Genomic DNA, 25,157 nt, shown 5'->3' with positions numbered 1-25,157 from the left:
TATTAAGTTCGCAGAAAGGATAGGTTCGAAATGCTTTTGGCATCAGAAACTCAGACTACGTCTAAGTTCCATGCCGGAACCTGCGATCCAGAGAATTTCAAGATCTCCCCAGACCTCAAAGATCGTGAAGCTTTGTTGTTTGACAGAACCGAATCTCTGAGCCTAGAGGCCGTCAACAACATATTTTGCATATTCTACAATAGTTAGGACTTCTATCTTATCTCATACTTCATACGGAAAGATAGAACCATAAAGAAATTCACAGAGGTCGAGTTGGAGGAACAGTCATTTCCCTTCACTATCTCCAGAAACGGCCCGCACCGATTGAACACTGAAAATAGGCCAGCACTGCTTTGCCTTGGCCAAGAGACTGCCATAGTCTTGAAGATCTTATCGCTTCTCGATAGTCTGAACGCCTTCAGACTCCGAGAGGAGAGATATTAGATACTTCACTAAGTGACATGTTAGATTACACCGATTCTCTCGGGAAGGGTCTTTGGACAATTCTCTGAATTACCTGACCTCTGTGAATCCAACCTCTTAGAGGCCAACATGTGGTGACTAAAGCTAATCCTCTAGGATCATGAATAAGGGAACAACTTAAGAGGAAGCTCCTTCGTCTTCAATATTACGAAAAACTTAACGAAAGGACGCCCTCAGTCTCTCCTCACTTTCGACATACTTCTAGTGAGGATTACTCAGACGTCAGTAGTTGTTGCCTTCGATCGAGAAGACCCCGCACGGACGTGCACTAGTTTAACGAACCTCTTGAGGATCGTTACGTTTCCGTGCCCAGCCCATAACTAATTCTCTCTTCTTGAGCTATGAGAGAGCTGAGAAATTATCTGAGATGATTTGGGCCACTCGATCCAAACTCATCCTTCGAGGAACTGGAGAGCCGACCAATTTGGCTTCCAATTCTTTCAGACAATGTGCCAGAACATCTGTTCCTCTGTTCGGATGTCTGGCACCCTCTCGCTATCACCCGAGGTGATCCTCAAGGCGTTGAGAGAAAATTAGAATTATTACAAGATCTTTGATGTTATTCCAATTTCTTCGTGAGGAAAAATTGTAGAGGTCTGAATTGCTGTTTATTCAGGGAAAACAAGCTTCTCCAGCGAGGAAATGGTCCCCAGCAAAAACTCATCCATTCCCTCACTCAGCCTGCTTCCTTCCCTAAATAAGGCTGCGCTTTGCATAAGCAGGAGAGCATTATTATAGTGCTATGCCGCGGTAGATTTCGTACAGAATTCTGTTACCGTGCGGTAAACCCGCACCGAACAAGTATAAGAGTATCTTGTTGAAATTTCTAAGTAAACGGAAGGCCATGTTCATTACATGATTACTAGAAATTTTCCTCAACCCGAGGCTAAAATCCATGATTGTAGGGCAGAGAGACGCAACCAACCGCGCATGACACCGAGCTAGCCGTACTGCGTAACAGCAGCCTTGTTCATTCGTCTCGCACTATCTGCCTGAGTTGCCAGCTACTCCTTTTACGAAGGGATAGGTATGAAATTATCGGACAAAAGGAAACTCTCAAGCAGGCATATTTAAACGAAACAAAATTCGCTAAATACAGAATCTGAGTTGGTGTTGTCGTAACCATACCTGAATAGTTATTCTTACTCCGAAAACTCTTGGAGGTTGAGGGAGTGTCAAATAAATACATTAGAACACAGTTCTTTCGGCTTCTATCCGCAGAGGTAAATACGATATGCGTATATGACTTGACCCATGCGTTAGCAAAATGACGCAAAGATAAACAAATACGTAAGTATTGTAGTAATTTGAAACATCGAATTCTCTACTACATCTTTCCTCGACGAGGAAGAGAGAAAGAAAGGAAAAAGAACTGTCCCACGTTCTAATGAATGAGACTTTTTAAAAGAACTCCTTGACTCTTTTCCAAGACTCTTTGCCAAGAAAAGGGAGTAATATTCGAATAGAGACATCAGGAGAGAACCGAGGATCGAAAAGGACCGTTCAATGTTCTTATGATATTGGACATAAGACTTCCTGGATCTAGTCTACAAGTCTTTTTCCTACTCCCCCCCGGATGAGCCTCTGAAAATGAATGAGAGCTCTTCCGAAATTTGTTAATGAGTTTATCCGCTTAAACGATAAAACGTTAAAAAAATCTATGTCAATGAGAACTACCCCATTTATGAGGGTCCCCCCACTTAAATGACAAAACGTTTAGTATCTTGACAATGGGGAAACGTCCTTACTTGACAAAACTATTAGCACTTTGCTAATAGGGGAAAACCCTTTAACATGACCGAAAGTCACCCAGGAATCCGAGTATATATCTTCCCGATTCTCAGAGAATCGATGAAGAGGAAAGAGGGATCGAAGAAAAAATTTGGGTATGTCTCTCCGCTACTCCGAATCCTTTTTAAAATTCTGTAAAGGAATGTCCTGTGGAGAGTCCTGAAAAAACCTCCCTCTTGACGAGCGTTTATAAAGCGTCAAGCGTCCTAAGAACGTCCTGAACAGCAAATAAAAAACGCCTTCTACAAGTCTTTTCTCTCGCAAAGCGTCCCTGCCGAGCTTCCACCGAAGACGTCCTGGCGAATGTCACAAAAGCGTCCTCATAAGCGTCCTGCCGAGCGTCCTCAAAAGCGTCCTGGAAGCGTCCTCAAAAAACATCCTGCGTTAGCTAAGAGCGTGTCTGAGCAGAGAACACCAAGTCTTCTGAACGACGTTTCAGAGAGGAACTCGTTGAGCGCCCTGATGCATGCAAGTCCCGCCAAGAGGCGTCCTGGCGAGCGACCTTGCCAACATCTCAATGTTATGACGAACCGCGTTTTGCGTATGACGTTGAATATTTTCAAGGGACGTCCTCATGCGAGTCTCCATGGAGAGCCCGCACGCTGCTCCTGAAGTGTGTGAACACTAAAGGAAGACGTATGGCTTTTCGTCTTCAAGACGGGCCTTAAAGACCTTCATACCTTTTTACAAAGACAGTGGCCGCCTGTGCGACAACTTGCGTCTTAGTAATGCAAAAGAACATCTCCAGAAACGCACTCAGCAAAGGAACGCAGAGCGTCCGAAAGACACCCTCGCAAGGTGCTTGCCGAGCGTCCTGGAGAATGTCTCTACTTATAGGACGTCGAGCACCTCCAAAAGCTAGCTCACGTCTAAATTGCCCTTCTTATGCCGACCAGAGACATAAGTTGTTTGATGTGGCAAAGCAGCTTGCCGGACGTCAAACTTATCAGCTTGCTTTTTCGAAGTAAAGCGAACGTTACATAACGTATACGGAGCGCCATGAGGAGAGGAGACGAAACTGAGTTTGCTGAAGTTGCTCCTCCAAAAGGTGGAATCAAGAATGTCCTTGATTACCAAATTCTTTTGGAATGCTAGCGATTGGTTGAAACAGCTCTAACTTCATGAGCGTTCACTCGCAGGAGGCTCAAATCACTCTTCTGGCAAGATGAATGAGCCTCCTTAATAATGTATAAATGAGCGTTCACATCGCAGGAGGCTCAAAATCATCTCTTGCAGGAGAAATGGCAAGATGAATGAGCCTCCTTAATATGTCCCTTGGATAAAGAGCCAGTGCATTCTTTGAAAAGTGTAAATCTTTGTGGTCTCTTTACTCTTCATCCTCTCGTGACGGAGAGAGAGGACTTGAAGCGTCCTCTTCTCTAAAGCTTCTTTAGGGGGCGCGAGTCCTTCCGAGAGCCCCAACCCCTGTGTGGGGAGGATGCCTCGAGGACGAGAAACAATCCTTCAGATTCGTGCACATGCTCGATCTTCGGCAGCCTGGGAAGCGACAACAGGACCTGCCGAAAGGAAGCCAGATCAGCATGAAAAACCCGTAACCCTCCTTCGGCTTTTGACATGCCCTCTCCCTGGTTTTCTGGGAGTCCGACAGAGGTCTGGCCTAGAGCGTTATGGGCCGATCTGACGTTCCCTCCTGACAGAGAGAGGACGTGAAGCGTCTCTTCTCTAAAGCTTCTTAGAGCTCCAACCCTTCCGCCCGCGCGGGGAGGACGCCTCGGGAGGACGAGAAGCAATCCTTCAAGATTTCGTGCACGTGCACGATCTTTAGCAGCCTGGGAAGACGTCAACAGGTTCTGCCGAAGGGACGCCAGATCGGTGGGGAGCCCCCGTAACCCTCTTGCGGCTTTCGACATGCCCTCTCCCTGAGTCCTGGATCCGACAGAGGTCCAGGCCTAGAGGCATTATGGGGCCGATCTGACGCCCCCTCCACACACAAGGGGCACTACACTTCACAACACTGATTGGAGAACGAGCACTTTAGTCTAATTTATTACTTGATGTAATCCTCTAGCAGACACTTCTTCTAGGCCCGAAAAGCCATGCCACAGGGTTAGGCAAAATAAATCTACAGGAGGTTATAAGTTTCATTATTTCTAACTTCTGTTTACTGTGGAGGAAAACTCCTGATTCTAACACGCTCTAAAATGCGTACATGAATCCTACTTCTTCCGTAATCAGTCACACATTACACTAATTACATTGAACTTATGCAAAGAAAACATGTAAACGCATATATACTAAGCGAGTGTCTACCGAAAGTTCCGGTAGCTTCACCTTACCCCAAGCAGACAACAAAGTCTGAAACCACTAGGCTAACTAGCTTCAAACAATCCAAAATGCAAATGAAAATAAATTTACGATAGCGTATGCTAGCCACAAATCCAAGTCAATAATCGAAAGAATAATTAGGATACTTAAGCGGCTAATGAAGTTTCAAAATCCTAGGCGGAGGTCTGTAACAGTTGTTTACCGACCGTCGACAGAAAAAAATATATATAGAAAATGGGAATAGTTCCTGATATCCGCCTCCCAGCGGCGGAATGGGTACTACGACCTGGCCGCATCACCCCTGCGTGTGCCGCAATTTTGAAATTCTGTCGACTTCGGAAAGCAAATACAGCTATATATATATCTGTCAGTAAGAAAGTTTTCATGAACAAACAGTTGTTTACAGCACCGGCGACAGAAAAAATATGAATAGAAAATGGGAATGGTTCCTGATATCCGCCTCCCAGCGGCTGGGAATGGGTACTACCACCTGGCCGCCCACTACGTGTGCCGCGAGTTTTGAAATTCTGTCGGACGTCAGAAAATACAGCTATATATATATCTGACAGGTAAGTTTCATGAACAAAAACTAATATATAAAAAAAGAGTATGATAACAAAACCAACACCCAGTAATTTCACTATTGGAAACTGATACTTCAACCTTTGGAACACATTGAATAATTCAATTAAAGCATATTTCCAAAATGTTTGAAAGCAAATTAACTTGCATATAATACAATTCTTGATTTCTTCATCATCAGTTTTGCATTTGTCAAACTGGTTTTGTAGGTTGCATATCTGACTTAAGTACTTCATATGCATAACTATGAGTTAGAAAATGACAATTTGTCCAAAATTGCATTTTTCCTAACTATACAAACCTGAGGTCCTTTTACAATAGGAAGGTACTAGCGGCAGCTGGATAGGTCGTAAGCTTTCGAACAAGGGGTTCGGTAGTTAACTGCTTGTCCGACAGGCGCGCGCGCGCGACTGGGAGGTAAACAAATCACTTTTGCTTTTGGCCCAAGCAAAAACTGCAGAGTGAGGGGTGGCATGAGGTGGGACTATGTGTAAAAGGACCTCAGGTTTGTATAGTTAGGAAAAATGCAATTTTGGACAAATTGTCATTTGTTCCAACACGGCATACAAACCTTCGGTCCTTTTACAATAGGAAGACTCACTTCTTGGTGGGAGGAATCTGAGTCTTTTGTGAACAGACTGGTGTTCGCCCAACCTTGGAATGCCTCCCTGGTCGTAAGAGCGAGGGGAGGGATCCCAGCCTCTGTCCGATTGATCGGGGTGTGCACCGCAGGATCAATGGTCAGACCTCTGGACCAAGTACTAAGAGAGAGGCAAGCGTATCTCTTCGTTACCAGCAAACAAGAACAAGTTCCTATTTGCAGAGGCAACAAATAAAGTTTGGTTTTTCTCTTGTTGGCATCCACTTCCCCCCCCCTTGTAGAGGAAGTGGTAGATTTTCGCTCCCATCCCTAGTGAAAGGGATAGGAGTGGGGCTCTGTCGAGTAGCTCCACCGGCCATCTCGTTCCTTATCCAGCCAAGGTGAATGACCGTATCCCTCTACCCACAGGTAGAGGGGGGAGAAAAAATAGGTAAGGGAGCCAGTCCGATCCTCTCTCATTCACTTATCTATTCTTACAGTCACACCAGGACTCGATGCTGTTCAGCCTGCTAGGGTCTGGGTTAGCTACACAACGTGTTGAGACAGCCACCACGGGTCCCAAGGAAAACGATCCAAGGACCTGTGGGCAATATCCAAAAGGTAGAAGGAGGTGCCAGTGGTCTGGTTGTACCCAGACCCCTGCCTTCAGTACCTGCGCCACGGAGAAGTTCTTGTGTAACTCGAGGGAGTGTACTTCTAGGTCATCTTGGTGCTGACGAAGAGTCTTCAACACTCAGCCTGGGATGTCGAGTTTCTTCAGAAGCGCGGTCCCGCGCTTTCACAGGACAAAGCAGCATCTCCTTCGCATCGAAGGCGGTGAAGTCCGCTTATGGAGGGGGGGATTGTGAAGGACTCTACCGATCGTCAGGACCGAAGGGTTCAGAGTCTTCGCTACGAATTCGGTACGAATCGAGCGTCACGAATCCCCGTCCCCTGGATGCTTGACTTCGCAGGAAAGTCATGCAATTACCTCAGAGGAAAAGAGGAATGGTCGTATGACCTATCCCTCTTCTCGACTCGGTGATGTCCTGTCCCATACTGGTCATCCGTCTGCAGCGAAGTTGTTCTTCTCGGTAGTGATAGGACACCGACACTCAATGGTGGGTGTCGATGGTATGGGTACTGTGACAAGCCGTTAGGACGAAGAAAAGACTGTTATGGAACAACCGAACTAAGTCCACAGCGAAGTTCGTACAGACTTGGGCGCTCTGACAGCTGCCGACTGACTGCGTTCGGTAGGAGGCAAGTTGTCCAAGCACCCGGCCGAGCAAGTCACGGTGACCTTCGCCTTAAAAGGGTTATGCCAAGAAGACTAAACAAATAATTTGTTCGTCACCGATGCCAGAAGGCAAGGTGATGACTCTCTTAAGGCATGTGCCCAACAGGCGAAAGTCAATTGCCTTCTAGAGACCGAGGTCCCTGATGGCAAGATATCTCATAGTATAGTTGATTCTCGGCTAAGGAGAAACAACACTATGTGTCGTTGAAGACGAAGGTGTACAGAAAATGCAACCTACGTCTTCACAGCTGAACCGAGAGAAGGATTCTCAAGATTCTGAACCTGTGCTACAAAGACTGAGAACGCTAACCGCTATTCCATTGTGCTGTCCGTTGAGGATCGTAGTTGCAATAAAAGCGGAGCGCTTTTCAGTAATGAAGACAGGGAAATACTGCCTGAAGAACTGCTCTCATGGGCTGAACATTTGGAAGTATAGCTGTCAGGTCGGAGAGTAGGCGATGTCTTCTGACATATCTGTTAATTCGGGCGAGCAATGATAATTGCACACCTACGAATACGAGATATTTTGAAGACAAACTCAGATGTCTGCAAAAAATCATTCGCATTATCGCGGTGCGATGCAGCGGGTGACTAGTACAGACTTCTGTTACCGTGCGGTAAACAGAAAGATGAAAGAGTCCAAGAGATATCTCTGTTGAAAATTCTCGCAATGTCGAAGGCGATGAAATCGAGCGTCACAGCATAGATGGTCCTTCATTATTGCGAGAATCCCCGTTAATCAGAGACCTAAGTCCATGATTGTTGGGCAGAGATACGGTTCGGTAGTCAATCAAACCAGGGAGAGAGAGACGTAACCGACCGTGCATCTCCGAGACCTAGCTGATACTGAGCCGCTATCAGGCAGTTCAATACGCAGTAGCTCTCGGTGACTCGTCATCCTGAGTTGCCAGGTAATCCATTATTCCACGAAGGAATGCGTTCGCTAGAACCATCGAGCATAAAGATACGCTCGAGCAATTATATTTAACCGAAACAACGGATTTCGGTAATACAAAAGCTGATTTGGTGTTGTCATGACAATACCAAGTATCTAAAATCGAAACTGATAACTGCTGGGAGGTTGCAGGCAACCCCGAGTTGCAGTTCAATTAAGATACAATTCGTCTCGGTCACAAACCGTAGAGTTAACTACGGTATGCGCCTACCCCCCGGACAATTCAACTGTTAAAAGAATCATGTCGCGAGGTAATATACGTAGTATATTTGTAGGTTCTGTACCACGACCTCCATCCTAAATTCTTTTCCTTCGAACAAGAGCATATTCCGAGAACCTTCCTCCTAAGAAGGGGGAAAACAGCGACAGCCCTCTCGGTCTTCTCCATCCACTTGCGCATACGTCCTGCCGGTCCAAGAAACCGTGCCTGGCACGTAGGGCGTCGTGGTGGGATCATGAGGGGCGCACCCCTCACGATCACTCCTCAATACCTCGCTCCTCCCGGTGTACCCGCCCGAGGAGGTTGAGGTACTGGGAGAGGCCGACCTGACGCTCCCTCCTCGCCTCGCTGGCAGAACCAGCAGGCTTGGAGGGCTGCAGCCCCCAATCGTGTCAACCCGCGGTGGCGATCGAGCTGCAGGCCTGGTCGAACCGTCTCGCTGTGGAGAACGGCTGGACTGAGCACAGCGGCCCCGATCTCGAGTGTCAGAAGAGCTGGTGCTGGTTGCCGTACCCGATCGCTCTCTGTGAGAGCGACGGTCAGGCGACCTAAAGGCTCCACTGTCACAGTGAGACCGGTGCTTGTCCTCACGGCACGTCACGTCGCTGGTTCCCAGCCGTGGCTGGCTACCGGCCGAACGGGAGGACCTCTTCCCAGCCTCAGCCCGTGGCCGGTCGTGGACCGTCCCACGTCCCCCCCGGGTAGCCAGCTGGTCGCCGCGAGAGCGAGAGCTGGTCTGGTGAGAGTCGCGTGAGCGGCTGTCACCAGTCTTCCGCCCCGTGCCGTGAACCTGACGTTGAGCGAGCTCCGAGGTCTGGTTCCTGGCTGCACGGTCGCTGATAGGCGACCGTACACTCGGTACCTCCCGCGAACGAGAGGCCGAGACGGACCCTGATGCAGTGGCAGAACCATTGACACCAGGCGAGGAAGTACCGGTGTTAGCCGGTACCCCGCCTCTGGTCCCCGTAGTCTTCTTCCTTGCGGAAGAAGAGACGGGCCCCGCTCCCGAAGGAGCAGGAGGACCAGCGGAAGGAACCCTCCCGTCCCACCGAGGGGAGACGGGTCCCGGAGAAGCTCCCGAGGGAGACTTCTTAGGAGGGAGGAGGCAACCTTCTTCTTCCTCGGCTGTGAAGCCTTAGAAGTCGAAGGGGAAGAGGCGGCAGCCGACGACGATGAAGAAGATGAAGACGACGACGACGACACCTTCCTCCTCTTCTTCGTCAGCTTCCTCAGGACAGACGTAAGATCTGCCATCCAGGGCGGAGCCGGGGCTGCTGTAGCCGAAGCCACAGGGCCCGGACGCACCTGTACAGACAGACCATAGTCTGGGGTAGTACCACCACGAACAGGGACGACGTCAGCAGGTATGGGCATCTCAGGAAACAGCAGGACACAGCAGCACAGCATCGGTAGGGACAGCCAGCGCAGCAACGGCAGGGACAGCCAGCGCAGCAACGGCAGGGACAGCCAGCGCAGCAACTGCATGGACAGTCAGCCCAGAATCGGCAGGTACGGCAGGCAGCACCGGAAACAACAGGAAGTGGAGCAGCAGCCAGCAACATCCTGGTACCGGCGGCAGGTCCAGGGCGAGCTCTAGGGCAGCGGAAGTGTGGTCGCGGCAGCGCGGCAACCACGAGCGGCGGCGGCACGCCCCCCTCTCGGTACGGCGAACGGCACTTCACAGCGGCTGTAGGCAAGACTGTTACCACGTGAGGCGAGTACACCAGGTGAGGAGGGACGTCGTCACCTGGAGCGTGGTCACCACTCCATGGGTGACCGCAGTAGGCCCAGACATAGAAAATTCCGCAGCCCCTGGACCACTAGCACGCCCTGCAAATGGAAGGACGCCCATACCTCACCAAGGTCCACCCTCGTGGCAGTAGCACCTGCGGAAATAACAGTAGTAGCGATTAGTGGGGGGGAAGTCCCCTCGCGCGGGGGGTGAGCCCTCTCCGAACGAGTGGAAGACCCCGAATACAATTGTACATCGGGCACCGAGCGCCCTCCCCCGCGCTCGACGGGATCGGACGAGGAGAAGAACGCAGATAACCTCCCCCCAGGGGGAAGGGCCATCTGTGGGAGTGAGCGGGGGGGGGGGGTGTTTTCTCGTTCCCCACCCCCGCACAGCACCCATGTACCCAACAATAATAATAAGAGCCGAGAGCAATCGTGCCCTCGGCCCGAATGCAAGGGCATAAGGATCAATTCCCTGACTGAGCGGAACTTGAACCAAATAAATATTGATGCAATCAATAATAAAAGGAATAAAATGAAAAAGAATCTTGCATTACGATTCACTTCACAATGAATAAGGGCTCGGATCGAGCGCATTTTGCGCCCTCGGTACCGAGCGCAAGGTTAAAAGGATCCATTCCCGATTATGAATGGAAACCTTGATCCATAATGAATTGATGCAATCAAAATAAATATGAAAATGAAAAAGAATACTGCGCTTGCGATTTCACTTCATACAAAGAAAAAGGGGGAAGGATCAATTCCCGGGAAATAGCGGAAACATTGATCCAAGTAAACAATGCAATCTCAATAAAATATGAAAATGAAAAAGAACTGCACTTGCGATTTCACTTCATTCAAATAAAAAGGGAAAAGGATCAATTTCCGGGTAAGCTCGGAAACTGATCCAAAATGAGTATTGCTACAATCAAAATAAATATATGAAAATGAAAAAGAATACTGTACTTGCGATTCCACTTCCCATACAGATAAGTTTTCGTGCGAGCGCATTCGCTCGGCAACGAGCATACAGGTCAAAAAAATATAAATGAAAAGAGCACTTACTTACGATTTTCATCTACACATTTCCAACCAAAATATACGCTCGGAGCGAGCGCTCTCCCGCCCTCGGCACCGAGCATACACAATACGAGGATCATTTCTGGGAAAATGAATTCCCGCACTTACGCCCTTCAGTCCCAGGCACTCGGGTAATCGGAGGGCTGCGGGAGAAACCAAGATCCTTTAATTCACAATTGAATTCAATGGAAATAAATATGAAATGATTGTACTTACAATTCAGTTTCACTAGATAAATAGAAAAAGAAAAACACAACCATGCAAAAGCAACGACGATGAAGCGGGCAGAGAGCGATGATACACGTCCACACGCCAGCAGGCCGAAAGCAAAAGTGGTTTGTTTACCTCCCAGTCGCGCGCGCGCGCCTGTCGGACAAGCAGTTAACTACCGAACCCCTTGTTCGAAAGCTTACTACCTATCCAGCTGCCGCTAGTACCTTCCTGTTGTAAAAGGACCAAAGGTTTGTATGCCGTGTTGGAACAATTCATGTTTATGAAGTACGTCACATGTTGCCAGCTAAAGTCTAGAATCATTCAATAAAATTGCCGATACAATTTTCTTATTACTTCACTACTGAATAAACAATAGGTTAACTTTCAGTCCATTTTGGAGATATGCAAATAAAGTTTGATACAACTACATTAATTAACACTTTTCTGAAGACTGACACAATGGCAACACTGCATGGCAGTATACAGAAGGTTAATTTTTACTAATCATTTTGACAAGTTACCTATTAAACTAATGAACTGTACATTTTCTATGGTTAATGAGATTTGGTTTGTCCGTCAAAATAAGTTTGTTCTGATTTGAAATACTTCAAAGGAATCCATTAAACAATTATGTACATCAAACAAAATTTCTTATGCTCTGTGAAACTACTAAAACTCATTTAACAGAACATACCTTGCCGAGCCTGACACATCTCCTGGTATCCCAAACGTAGTTTGGACACTAGTTGCCCTCGAAGTACCTCTACACTTGGATATGGTTGGGGTAAAGTGATAGGTGGACGCTCAAACATAATCACATTGGTAGGGATCTCTAAATCCCAAGGACCCCTGAAAAAAAAAAAAAAGATATATATACAGCTTTCGAAACCTCAGGAAAAAATTTCAGACTAAAAACTGAAAGATCAACAGTATCTATAATATCAAGATACGCAGGAGGTAATTTCACATGCAAACATTCTGAGTTAATAAAAAGAATTAAGCAAATGGCAAGTATTACGTTATCGATAAGCAACAGTCAAAATGAATGTGTATATTAGCTTAGCTTTCCTCTCACAGATAGTTTAATCACCAAAAACATGAGCATATTTATAATGTAGCTGTCACATTTAGTGTATCACATCAAATGTCAACATTAATAAACTATTCCGAAAGTCCCTAGAATATGCTGTACTGAAATTATCCATTTAAGTGCTTTATCAAAGCAACACATTCCAGACCAAAACATCTACAATAATGATCATGTCTAAATTCGAAATGACGAGGAAAGCACAAGATCCCTCTATACTTACGCTAAGAGAAACTTTTTAACTACAGGGACCCCGGATGCTTCTTCAGACGCACGACGCTTGACCCCAGAAACAACCGGCATGGTAGGTGGTGTAAGAGGAGTGGTGACATTGGTGCTGCTAGTTGTACTACTGTTGGCTGTGCTGACAATGCTAGGAAAATGGAGTCTCATCAGAAATTTCTAGTTATGGACAATGAATCAACTATGATCATACAAAACCTTCAAAGAATATACGAACTAGTTAATGACCACATAAACCCTGAAGAGTATTTTAAAAATTACTCAAATCACCGAGCATAAAGAATACAAGGCATTAGGCTAACGGCCATAACTTATTTAAAGATAGACTTCTACTGATAAACATGAGGGCCTTACCTTTGACTACTATTAGCAGTGGCATTATTCCCGTTGGAAGGATTCTGTATGCCCAGTGGATCACTGATTGGATCATACTGTTGCTGCCAAAACATAAACAGAAACATTAACTTCCTGTAAGTAGTAACTGTAGCTAATGGATTATGCAGGTAAAATAACAATTTGTTGAAAATTGTATTTTTCCTAACTATACAAACCATTGGTCCTTTAACAATAGGAATGTAACTTGCGGCAGCTGGAACCGGTCGTAAGCTTCAAACAAGGGAGTTCAGTAGTTAACTGCTTGTCCGACAGTCAGCGCACCACGCGACTGGGAGGTGAAGAATCACTTTGCTTTAGGCCCAGGAAAAACAGAGTGAGGGGTGGCATGAGGTGGGACTATGTGTAAAGGACCTCAGGTTTGTATAGTTAGGAAAAATACAATTTTCGACAAATTGTTATTTGTTCCGATACGTAACACAAACCATCGGTCCTTTAACAATAGGAAGACTCACTTCTTGGTGGGTGGAATCTGAGTCAATGAAGACTGGTGTTCGTCCAACCTTGGTTCCCTCCCTAGTCGTAAAAGCAGAGGGAGGGATCCTAGCCTCTGCCCAATGATCGGGGTATGTACCGCAGGATCAATGGTCAGACCTCTGGACCCAAGAAATAAGAGGGAGGCCAGCGTACCTCTTAAAACTAGCAAGCAAGAACTTATTCCTATTGCAAGAGGCAATACGAAGTCATGGCTTTGTCTCTTGTTGGCTTCCACTCCCTCCCCCCTTGTTGGGGGAAGTGGTGGATAATCACTCCTATCCCTAATGAAAGGGATAGGATGGAGCTCGGTCAAGTAGCTTACCTGCATCGGTCTCCTGTTCCAGCGTGGTGACGACCACACTCCTCTGCCCACAGGCAGAGGAGGAGAAAAAAATGAGGAAGAGAAGCCAGTCACACTCTCATTCACTCATCCATTGATCCAGTCACACAAGGATGCGATGCTGTTCCGTGCGCTCGGGTGCTGGGTAAGCTACACAACCTGTTGAGCAGCCACCATGGGTCCCAAGGAAAAAGTGTCCAAGGACCTGTGGGCAATATCCCGAAGGTAGAAGGAGGTGAAAGTGGTCTGGTTGGTCCAGACCACACCTTCAGGACCTGCGCCACGGAGAAATTCTTGTGGAACGCAAGGGAAGGACCAATACCTCTGACTTCGTGGGCTCTCGGACCAAGGGTACGGATGTCGTCGCTACCATCAGCTTTGTACGCCCTCCTGATCACCTCACGCAGCCAGAAAGAAAAGTGTTTTCTTGGATACTTCTTTCTTGGTCAACCCGGTGCTAATGAAGAGGCGTCGACACTCAGGCCTGAGGTGCCAAGTTCTCTTCAGATAGCGCCGTAGCGCCCTCACAGGACAAAGCAGCATCTCATCTGCATCGTTGTCGGTAAAGTCCAACAGGGAGGGGATTGTGAATGACTCGAACCGGTCGTCAGGGACCGAAGGATTCTGAGTCTTCGCTACAAAGTTCAGGACGAAATCGAGCGTCACAGATTCCCATCCCCTGGAATGCTTGACATCGAAGGAAAGACCATGAAGTTCCCCTACTCTCTTCGCCGATGCCAGGGCCAGCAAGAAGAGGGTCATGAGTGTCAGATCCCTGATCCCTGTCTGACGACTCTCGGAGTGGCTAGAAGGGACTTCGAGTCAGACTCCTAAGGACGAGTGTCACATCCCACCCCGGGGGCCTGAGTTCCCTGGGTGGGCAAGACCTCTCGAAGCTCCTCATTAGAAGGGAGATCTCGAACGAGTTCGAGATATCCACTCCCCTTAGTTTCAGGACTAGGGCCAAGGCGGCCCTATATCCTTTGACTGTGGGAACGGAGAGGAGCTTCTCTCGGCGAAGAAAAACGAGGAAATCCGCTACCTGCTGAAGAGTGGCTCTGAGAGGAGATAGACCCCGTCAACGACACCAACCACAGAAGACGGCCCACTTTCCCTGGTACACAGCTGCAGAGGACTGTCTGATGTACCCAGCCATCTCTGTTGCTGCTTGGCGAGAAAAGCCTCTCGCTCGCAAGAGATGGTGGATAACACCCAGCCGTGAAACGAAGGGACTGGACTGACTGGTGGTACCGTTCCACGTGTGGCTGGCAGAGAAGGTTGTGCCATGGGGGATTCTCTCTCAGTGCTTCCGCAAGCAGAGCCAGCAGGTCCGGATACCAAATGGCCTGAGGCCATTTGGGAGCCACCAGGATCATCCGGAGATTTTGGGTGGCCAGCACTCAGCTGATCACCTTGCGAATCAGACAGAACGGGGGAAAGGCGTACACGAAGAGGTTGTCCGACGGGTGTTGAAGAGTGTCCTCTGCAGCTGCCCATAGGTCCGGCACAGCCGAGTAGAAAACCTGAAGTTTCATGTTGTGCCGGGTGGCGAACAGATCTACGACTGGACACCCCCACAGGTTGAAGAGCCTTTCCGCCATGTCATGGTGTAGGCACCATTCGGTCCCTATCACCTGATCCTGACGGCTGAGCTTGTCTGCTACTACATTCCTCTTGCCTGGAATGTAGCGAGCTGACAGCTCTACTGAGTGAGCCACGGCCCACTCGTGCACCTGCAACGTCAACTGGTGCAATGGGAGGGACACTAGGCCCCCCTGTTTGTTGACGTATGCCACTACTGTGGTGTTGTCGCACATCAACACCACTGAGTGTCCCATCAGACGGTCCTGGAACTCTTGGAGAGCGAGAAACGCTACCTTGAGCTCCAGCACGTTGATATGAAGGTGCTTGTTGTGATGATCCCACATGCCTGCAGCCAGCAACTCCTCCAGGTGTGCGCCCCATCCCTCGGTTGATGCATCTGAAAACAGCATCATCTCGGGGGGGGGGGGTTGCAGAGAGGCACTCCTCTTACAAGGTTCCTGTCGGCCAGCCACCTGGCTCCTGCCTCACCTCCTCCGTGAGGGACACGGGGAAGTACAGCGGGTCTCTTGCCTGTGACCAACTCTCCTTTAGTCTCCATTGGAGAGACCGCAGGTGAAGACACCCATGAGGGACTAACTTCTCGAGTGATGACAGGTGGCCGATCACGACCTGCCACTGCTGAGCTGGCGGTTCCTGCTGAGACAGGAACTGGTTGGCTGCCTCCCTGAATCTGTTGGTCCACGAGTCTGTGGGGAAGACTCGCCCTGCTACCATATCGATCAGCATACCCAGGTACATCATCCTCTGCTTGGGCTCAAGATCTGACTTCTCGAAGTTTACCACGATCCCCAGATTGCGGCAGAACTCGAGGAGTTGATCCCTGTCCCGTAGCAACTGCGAGGGGGAACTCGCCAGGACTAACCAGTCATCAAGATACCTCAAAAGACGTATCCCTGACGAGGGGGCCTAAGCAGACACCAGCGAACACTTGCGTGAACACCTGTGGGGCAGTTGAGAGACTGAAGCAAAGTGCCCTGAATTGGTACACCGTCCCGTCGAGGATGAAGCGGAGGTACTTCCTGGAGGATTGATGAACGGGTATCTGGAAATATGCGTCCTTCAAGTCCACCGAAAGCATGAAGTCATTCTCCCTGATGGAGTCGAGCACGGAGCGTGCCGTCTCCATCGTCAACCGAGACTGACGAACAAATCGGTTCAGGGGAGAGAGATTTATCACCGGGCGCCAGCCCCCCGAAGACTTCTCCACCAGGAAAAGACGGCTGTAGAAGCCCGGTGACCGATCCCTGACGATCTCCACAGCTCCTTTGCTCAGCATGGCTTGGACTTCCTGCCGCAAGCCAAAGTGCTACGTCCTTGGATGATCTGGAAACGTAGTCTGAAGGTGGACCGGGTTGGAGGTGAGGGGTGGCCAAGACTCGAAGGGTAGTAGATACCCCTCCCAAAGGGCGTCAACTATCCAGGTCTCCACTCCATAACGCTGCCATGTTGCCCAATGGCTTGCCAAGCAACCCCCCCCTTCCGGCAGCAGATGAGGGGGAACGCCGTCCCTAGCTTTTCCCACCTCTCTTAGACTTCTTCTTCCCAGCTCCTCCTCGTGAGAAGGAGGGCTGGTGACGGTCGCTCCTTGAAGAAGTCGAAGGCAGTCTTTCCTCTGGGCTTCGACGATGCGATCATCTTGGCTGCAGAGGAAGCGCTAACCAAACTCTTGGGCTTGGCCACAGTAGCTCGAGGCTGCCCAGACGCCTTCGAGACTGCTTGGTGGACTAGACGGTCACTGTCGTCAGTGCGCCGTTGCTCCACTGCAGCGTCCACCATCTCTCCTGGGAAGAGAGAGGAGGAACTCCGCACCGGTCCGTTGCAAAGACCCAGAGCCGCCTCACCCCCAGCCGCCCTGGTCACTCGGGTGAGGACTGCGTCCTACGCCGAAGAACCAGGTTGACCCACAGGTTTGCCGTCTGGTGGGCTAGGTAGGAGATGGCTCTACCTCCAGACTGGCACAGTCTCCCGAAAGCCAGGTCACCTTCAGGAGTGAAGTTTCCCGAGGTGACCGTGACCTAAGACACTGTGAGGGACCACAGGTCTAGCCAGGAGACTGCTTGGAATGCCGCCATGGCGATCGATTCCAAGGCGAGTGCCTCTTGCTGCGAGAACCACAAGTTCTCCGACAGGAGCTGCTGCAGAGACACCCCCGGAGTTAGCATAGCTAGCTCCGGGTTAACCTGTTTGGGCGGCATAGGGTCCTCTGATGCCACAAAGAATCTTCTCTGTCACAGTAGAGGCGGGGGAAGTAGCTTGGATTGGAAGACCTGCCAGACCGTAGCAAACCCTCCTGTCCAGAGACAAGAACGTCCACCTGGCCCAGCACTCTGTCAGCCAGAGCAGATCGCGGCAGACCCAGTCATCCTGGGTTCCTTCTTAGGACCCCAGAACGACTCGAGCCTAGACGTAGGCTCAGAAGGTGGGAGCGGCAATCCTTCCCCTAGGACGTTGTGCTGACGAATCAGCGCAATAACCTCTGAAAACGACCTCTGGATCTCAGGAGTGACTGCGTCCTGTGGAATCGGACGTCCCGTCAAGTCCCTCCAGCAAGAGCACCTCTTGAGACCCTTCTCCTTCAAAAGGAGGATCCGCAACAGAGCCCTCCTGGCCTCCTCCGGCCACTTGCGCACACGATCTGGTCGGTCCTAAGACCGTGCCAGGTTCGTAGGGGGTCATGGTGGGACCGTGAGGAGCGCGCTCCCCACGATCAGTCCTGTTCGCCTCGCTCTTCCCGGTGTAACCCGAGGAAGTTGAAGGGATCAGAGAGGAAGACCTGATGCTCCCCCTTGCCCACTGGCAGAACTGGTGTGCTTGGGGGGCTGCAGGCGATCGCCAACCCGCGGTGGCAATCGAGCTGCAGGCCTGGTCGCGCAGCTCTCCGGAGGAGAGTGGCTTGACCGAGAACAGCAGCTCCGGTCCCAAGCGTCAGAGGAGCTGTTGCTGGTCCTCCTACCCGCCCGGTCCCGGTGGGAGCGGCGGTTAGGGGACCGGCAGAGTCCGCTGTCGCGGTGGGAGCGGAGCCTGTCCTCGCGGCGTGTCGTGCCGCTAGAACCAGCCCGGCGACCGAGGGGACCTCTTCCTTGCCTCAGCCCGCGGCCGATCTGGGACCATCGCGTCAACCTTGGCCTCACGGGTGACCGCACACCCGGTACCTCTCACGAACGAGAGGCCAAGATGGAACCTGATGTAGCGGCAGAGCCCCTAGCACCAGGTGAGGAGGTACCGGTGTTAGCCGGTACCCCTCTGGTCCCCGTCGTCTTCTTCCTTGCGGAAGGAGACATGGGCCCCGCTCCCGAAGGAGCGGGAGGGCCAGCGGAAGACCCCCCGTCACACCGGAGTGAAACGGCCCTTAGAAGTTCCCGAAGGAGACTTCTTAGGGGGGGGAGGAGGTGGCCTTCTTCTTCCTCGGCTGTGAAGCCTTGGAAGTCAAAGGGGAAGAGGCAGCAGCAGACGACGACGAAGATGATGATAAAGATGACGACGACACCCTCCTCCTCTTCTTCTTCATCAGCTTCCTCAGGACAGTCGTCAGGTCCTCCATCCAGGACGGAGCCCGGGTAGTTGCCGAAGCAACACAGCCAGGCTGCACCTGTCAGGAAGGACCTGCGACTGGAGCAGCAACACCACGAGCAGGAACGACGTCGGGAGGGGTTGGTCCAGGTACAGCAGGTATGGCAGGCACAGCAGGAACGGCAGGTGCGGCAGGAGGCAGGGCAGCGGCCAGTGACATCCTGGGTACTGGCGGCAGGTCCAGGGGCCAGCTCTTGGGGCACCGGAAGTCGGGGGCTGAGGCAAGAGCGGCGAACCCGGGCGGCGGTGTCACGACCCTCCTCGGAATACCTGGAAGCAGCGCCTGAACAGCAGCTGAAGGTGTTACCATAGTCACATGTTGAGTGTAAACAAGGTGAGGAGGGGTGGCATACCCTGGGGTCAAGACGGTGGTGGTAGTGGTGGTTACCGGACCATGCGTTACCGGTGCAGAGCCACTCGGCAGGTGATGCAACAGCCCCCAAACACTCGGTGTCCCCTGGAGACCCAACGAGAACCAAACCTGGCTGAGGTCGTCAACCGCGGCAGGCACACCTGAGGAGGCAAAGGTCAGGTTAGTAGGGGGGGTTCCCCCTCGCCCGGAGGGGGACAAGTCCCACCCTGAGCGAACGGAAGACCCTGAGTACAACTGAATGTCGGGGTATCTCGCCCCCTCCTCTACGCTCGACAGATCGGGCGAAGAGAAGGAGCAAGAAACCCCGCCCGAAGGGGAAGAAGCCATACGTGGGAGTTGAGATGGAAGAGGGAAAGAAGACGACGTGTCCGTGACCAGGGGAGTAGCCAGAGAACTTTCCAATGACTCCCTGGCAGGCTTACATCACTTCCTCCTCCCCCGACACCGAGCACATAATTCATGAGGGTCAACCTCAGGAAAGGAGCGGAAGGCCCCACACTTATGGCCCTCCACACCAGGGCACAGTCTGCGGCTGATGGGGGCCCGTGGGGAACTCTCCAGCTCACAAGAATCCATAATAATAACAAAAATACAAAATGCACAAGTACTCACAGTATTTTGACACAAGCACACTAGTATTAGAGAGCAAACCAAAGTTTTGAAGATACAAAGCATACGACGAAAGGCGGGCAGAGAGAAGTGGAGAACACATTTGTCACCCAGCAAGGGCGAAAGCAAAGTGATTCTTCACCTCCCAGTCGAGCGGTGCGCTGACTGACGGACAAGCAGTTAACTACCGAATTCCCTTGTTCGAAGCTTACGACCGGTTCCAGCTGCCACAAGTTACATTCCTATTGTTAAAGGACCAATGGTTTGTATTACGTATCGGAACAAAAGTAAAATGATATTGTTATTGTACAATAAAGTTTCATACATACTTACCTGGCAAATATATACTTAGCTATAGACTCCGTTGTCCCCGATAGAAATTCGAATTTTGCGGCACACGCTACAGGTAGGTAGGTCAGGTGATCTACCGCCCCGCCGCTGGGTGGCAGGAATAGGAACCATACCTTCTAGAACCAGATTTTCTCTTCCACCTGTCTCCTGAGGGGAGGCTGGGTGGGCCATTCAATCGTATATATCTGCCAGGTAAGTATGTATGAAACTTTATTGTACCATAACAATATCATTTTCATACATTCAACTTCCCTGTCAGATATATACTTAGCTGATTGGCACCTTTGGCGGAGGGTAAGAGACACCTAATTACTGATTAGACAGGTAAACAACATACGTTGTAGGTAATAAATAAATAAAACCTTGGTTCCTATGTGTTTAGACGAAGGGTCGACTTCCTAGCTATTGCTAGTAGTCTGCTTCGTCTCAAGAGCCTCAGCAAGGATGTGACCTATGGCTAAGAGTTCTTGAGATCTGTCAATGGGGTCTTATCCACTTACATGACAATACACCTATGCCTAGGGGCATAATTAAGGAGCACAACACCGATCCCGATCACCTGATCCTAACACGAGGGTTTGTGCTTAGTTTGAAAAGAGCTATCCCCAAACTCCTTTAAAACAAACCAAAGAAAAAAAAAAAAACTATGTTAACATAAAAATAAACTCAATTAGTTAAGGATCAGTGTTGGCTCCCTATCCCAGCAACGTATCCGTAGACACGTAAAACCAAGAGAGAAGGATCTCTCGTAGGTCAACTTGACCTCCTTCGTGCAAAGGGAAGTCAACACAGAGTTGCATCTCCCGTAAGTTACAGCTAATATGTCCTTCACGACATATTGTTATGTAACAAACAAGAATTCATAAAAGCTCGCACTTCAAGCGCTTTTAATTCTCAGCTGTTTGAAGGAATCATCAAGTTATTCATGAAGTGCTTTAGCGATCACACTTATTTCAAAGAAAACCAGGGCTTCCTTGGAAATGGATCTTTTCTGGATGAAGCCTAGAGCCTGGCTTGCGCCTGGGTGGCGCCTCGCGCCTGGCTGGCGCCTCGAGCCTGGCTGGCGCCTCGCGCCTGCCTGACACTTGGTTGGCGCCTAACTCCTGGAAGGCGCTTTTCGCCTGACTCATGGCTGGCGCCTCGCGCCTGAAGTTAGCTTCGCGCCTGGTTCCATGACTGGCACTATTTGGCGTCTGGCACCTGGCTGACTCCTCTCCACTTGCTGGAGCTTCGAGCTTGGTAGAGTCTCGAGGATGTCTGGCGATGCCCACATCGGACACTCTTATCTGTCCGATTTGTTCGCCTCTAGCGCATCTGCACTAGGTTGGAGGCCCCCTCTTTCTCTTCATCAGACAATGACAGTGTTCCTTGAAACTGTCTGCCTCTGGCGTTTTTTACGCCTGTTTTGGCATATGGCACCTGGTTGGCGCTACATTGTCCAAAAGTCCTGAACATCCACAATAGTTTATCAGTTTATCAGGAGACTGGAGAAGAGTGGAAGAAGTTCTTCCACTTTGAGCTTTGGCCTCTCCGGCAAGGGGAGGTGATTGTAATCAGCTACATCCAGTAGACCGATATGATATCTAACCGTACGAGAGATAAGAGTCTTCCTCCGAGGAGGGTCCTTCTTGAATACTTCCGTGCTCACGAGATCTCTTCTTACATGTTGAAGGGGTGTCTCGTTGCAGAATCTTCCCTATCCTTGCCCGAAGGAAGGGAAGAAGCCTGGAAGTCGAAGGAGACTCCGAGCTGAAATTGGGAGTACTCCTGATTTCTAGCTCTTTATTGTATCCCTCTGAACACCTTCTGCGAAGCATTTCGAGCCGTCATCGCATTCCAAAGACTCTGTAGGCAAACATTTGAACCATTCTACTGTGGATGAAAACGTAAGTACCCTGCCTGGAACGAAACCTCTATCTGAAAACATTGAATCAGGATAGGGGGTTTTAGTTCTTTTGCCAGACATACTATGCTGCAAGAACCATTGCCTAATCTCCATAGAATCTGATGCGAGATTCCAATGCTCAAAAAATTCACTTGTCTTCTTAATCGTTTAGGACCAAGAGAAACAAAGAATTCCCTCATAAAAATTTCTCAAAGAAGTTTGATGAGGAGCAGTTCCATCTTGTCGGAACATAGAATCTGTGGCCACAAAAAAAGATCCCATTAGAAGTACATGATATCCTACTCTTGTCATATTGAGGTATCGTATAAGATCCTGAAGATCTTAATCCTCTGCTATCTCCAATCCCTTTATAGACAGAGTATAGCCTTTTACTGCGTTCTTTGATAGCAGATATATACAAAGGTGATTCTTCCCTCTGAAAGGGAAGAAAAAACCGCTATGTGGTTCACAAAGGTATCGGAAGAGGACAGTTTCCTCATTCCCTCTAGCACGATCTGCAGCAATTCTATATCTTGTCCATGACTATTGTCATTTACCTTGAAAAATCCTCTTATTCATGTCCACTTCTGGTCAGTCTGCACGCAGACAGACTCAGAGTGGAGAGGTTGTTAAGGTCCATTTATAATAGATGCTGATAGAATATTCAGACTGTCTTGGAAAAGACTTCCAAAACATGCTGTGAGAAGAACATGACCTCTGTGAATCCAACCCCTCTAAGGCCAAAATGAGGCATAAAGTATTATCCTCTCTTTCTTTGACGCCCTTTATCTTAAATTCTGTAAAGAATTTATATTTTAGGGGAAAAAAGACTACAGGTTTATTCCCCTTTCTACAAAATAAAGATGGCGTATATTGCTACCTCTCTTGGTTCGAGGAAAAGGAAGCAGTCTACTGGAAGACTGTTCGTCTTCTACCTTGCATAAGAGATCTATGAAGAAGACTTTTCGCAGGTTCTCAACTCTTTGCAATAAATGTTAGACATACTTTCACAGTTATTGTCGTCGATAGAGAATGTTCTCACAGACATGCATAATCTTGCATCGAACCTCTTAAGGATCGTTACATTCCCTGTCTGTTTTCCAAATAGGTTCTCTTTGTTAACGCGAAGAAAGCGAAAAAAGAGATTCGCGATGCTCTTTTGCGATATGAGAGAGTTCGTGGAATTGGCCTAAGTGATTAAATGGGTAACGAAATCAGGAACGAATCTTGCCGTTACCGAGCGTGCTGTCTGAGAGGCTACTTGACTCTTAGGTTAATAACTCGCTAAAACGAGAAAATATCTTGGATGGTGCTCTTGGCTCATTGCGCCAGGCTGGCGCTTCTGGTGCAATTTTGCTCCAGGCTGGCGCTTTTTGGCGCATTGCGCCAGGTTGGCGCTTCTAGCGCTCTGCGCCAGGCTGGCGCTTTCTTCTAATTCTCTTTATGTTATGTGCCAGAACATCTGTGCCTTTATGGATACCCGAACATCCTTTCACATGTTAATTCCGTTCTTAGTAGGAAAAACTCTTATATACGTAGCATAGTCCATTCAGAAACCATTGCTGCCACGAAGAGAATGTTTCCCATCCCACTCATCCATCTTCTCTTGAGCAATATCCGATTCTAAAAAGGTTGTGTGTGTTTCTCGAAAGACTTGACCATACCGTAGTCTTAAAGTGAATTCTCTACTACATCCATCTTCTCACTAAGCATGTACAGGCGGTCCCCGGGTTACGACGGGGGTTCAGTTCTTAAGACGCGTCGTAACCCGAAAATCGTCGTAAGCCGGAACGACGTTCTTGAAAACATGTCCACAGGGAAAATTTCACTACTAATTTGCAATTTTTCTTAGGGCCGTATCTCTAAAATTATCACTAATTTACTTTTTTTCATGTGCAACACTGTGTATTCACAAATTACTGTATATTTTCATTAAAATACAAGAGAGAGAGAAGAGAGAGAGAGAGAGAGAGGAGAGAGAGAGAGAGAGAGAAATAACTCCTTAGGTTTCAATAGATTGAAATGAACATCTGTAGGCAACTTTTTCCCCCTCCCATAAATACATATATTTCTCCAGAGAAGAGAGAAAGAGAGGACTGTGCAATTATGTTTGTCTGTCTATCAATTCTTTAGCTGATTGCGAAAGAGATAAAAGGAAGAAATAGAAACACCAAATGTATGACAAGTATCTTGTGGAGAGAGAGAGAGAGAGAGTTGTCCTTACAGTATTTAAAAGAGAGAAATGGAATGATTATTGTATTTAAAATACTCAGATATGAATTTTGTACTTAATAGTATTATTATTGGAAAATATTAATGATAAACTTATTACATACACATCCCTGAAAATGCTCTTCATCTCAGTACGAGAGAGAGAGAGAGAGAGAGAGAGAGAGAGAGAGAGAGAGAGGAGAGATAGAGATGACATAAAAATCACTTAAATTTCGTTAACCTTGATGGCCTGTAAAGCTTGAGTGTCACTCGAGTTAGGGGGGAAAATTGATACAGAAAAAGACCAAAGGAAGAATTTTCTTTTGAATTAGTTATCGTATTATTACTACTTCTATTATTATTATATTATTATTTGAAAAATATAATAAACACCGTGCATCTACCATCTCAGTAAGAAAGAGTATTATTCCTTACAAGTGAAATGGAAAGTCATTTTTCGGTCTCTTTAAAATATGACCATTATGAATTTTGTAATTAAAGTTTTATTATTATTATTATTATTATTATTATTAAATTAAATAACTGAACATTATCAATAAACATTTTAACATACTAGTACCATAAAAATTCTTTCATCTCGGTAAAAGAGAGAGAGAGAGAGAGAGAGAGAGAGAGAGAGAGAGACGAGAAGAGAGAGAGAGACCTTACAGAACTTACAGTTCGTTCGGGTTGCCCAGGTCCCTCAGTGTGAGGCGCCTCTAATGTCTACCAGAGAGTTGCTAGTACATCTTCCGGTATATTTTGCATCTTCCAATCTTGGCTGGTCTG

At 48.6% G+C, this 25,157-nt stretch overlaps 1 protein-coding gene across 1 annotated transcript; it reads right to left on the bottom strand.

Annotated features, from left to right (window-relative positions):
• Window positions 1-11,889: 11,889 nt before the first annotated feature.
• Window positions 11,890-13,066, bottom strand: LOC135217707 (mRNA (2'-O-methyladenosine-N(6)-)-methyltransferase-like). The gene is made up of 3 exons (XM_064253693.1): window positions 12,909-13,066; window positions 12,535-12,684; window positions 11,890-12,073 (listed from the first exon to the last, which is right to left on the bottom strand). Exons 1-3 carry the CDS (start codon window positions 13,013-13,015, stop codon window positions 11,905-11,907), a joined length of 426 nt encoding a protein of 141 aa, XP_064109763.1. The 5' UTR covers window positions 13,016-13,066; the 3' UTR covers window positions 11,890-11,904.
• Between the last annotated feature and the right edge of the window lie 12,091 nt (window positions 13,067-25,157).

Source organism: Macrobrachium nipponense, chromosome 7 (genome assembly GCF_015104395.2).
Source record: "Macrobrachium nipponense isolate FS-2020 chromosome 7, ASM1510439v2, whole genome shotgun sequence".
Taxonomy (NCBI): domain Eukaryota; kingdom Metazoa; phylum Arthropoda; class Malacostraca; order Decapoda; family Palaemonidae; genus Macrobrachium; species Macrobrachium nipponense.
Note: the sequence above shows the minus strand (reverse complement) of the source record. Positions and strands in the feature narration are given on the sequence as shown.

Excerpts from the sequence above, each read along its gene's own strand:
- LOC135217707 (XM_064253693.1), bottom strand. The coding sequence starts at position 13,015 with ATGTTTCTGTTTATGTTTTGGCAGCAACAGTATGATCCAATCAGTGAT. Across the intron at positions 12,685-12,908 it reads ACTGCTAATAGTAGTCAAAG|CATTGTCAGCACAGCCAACA; the intron begins GTAAGGCCCTCA and ends CCATTTTCCTAG. Across the intron at positions 12,074-12,534 it reads GTTAAAAAGTTTCTCTTAGC|GGGTCCTTGGGATTTAGAGA; the intron begins GTAAGTATAGAG and ends TTTTTTTTTCAG.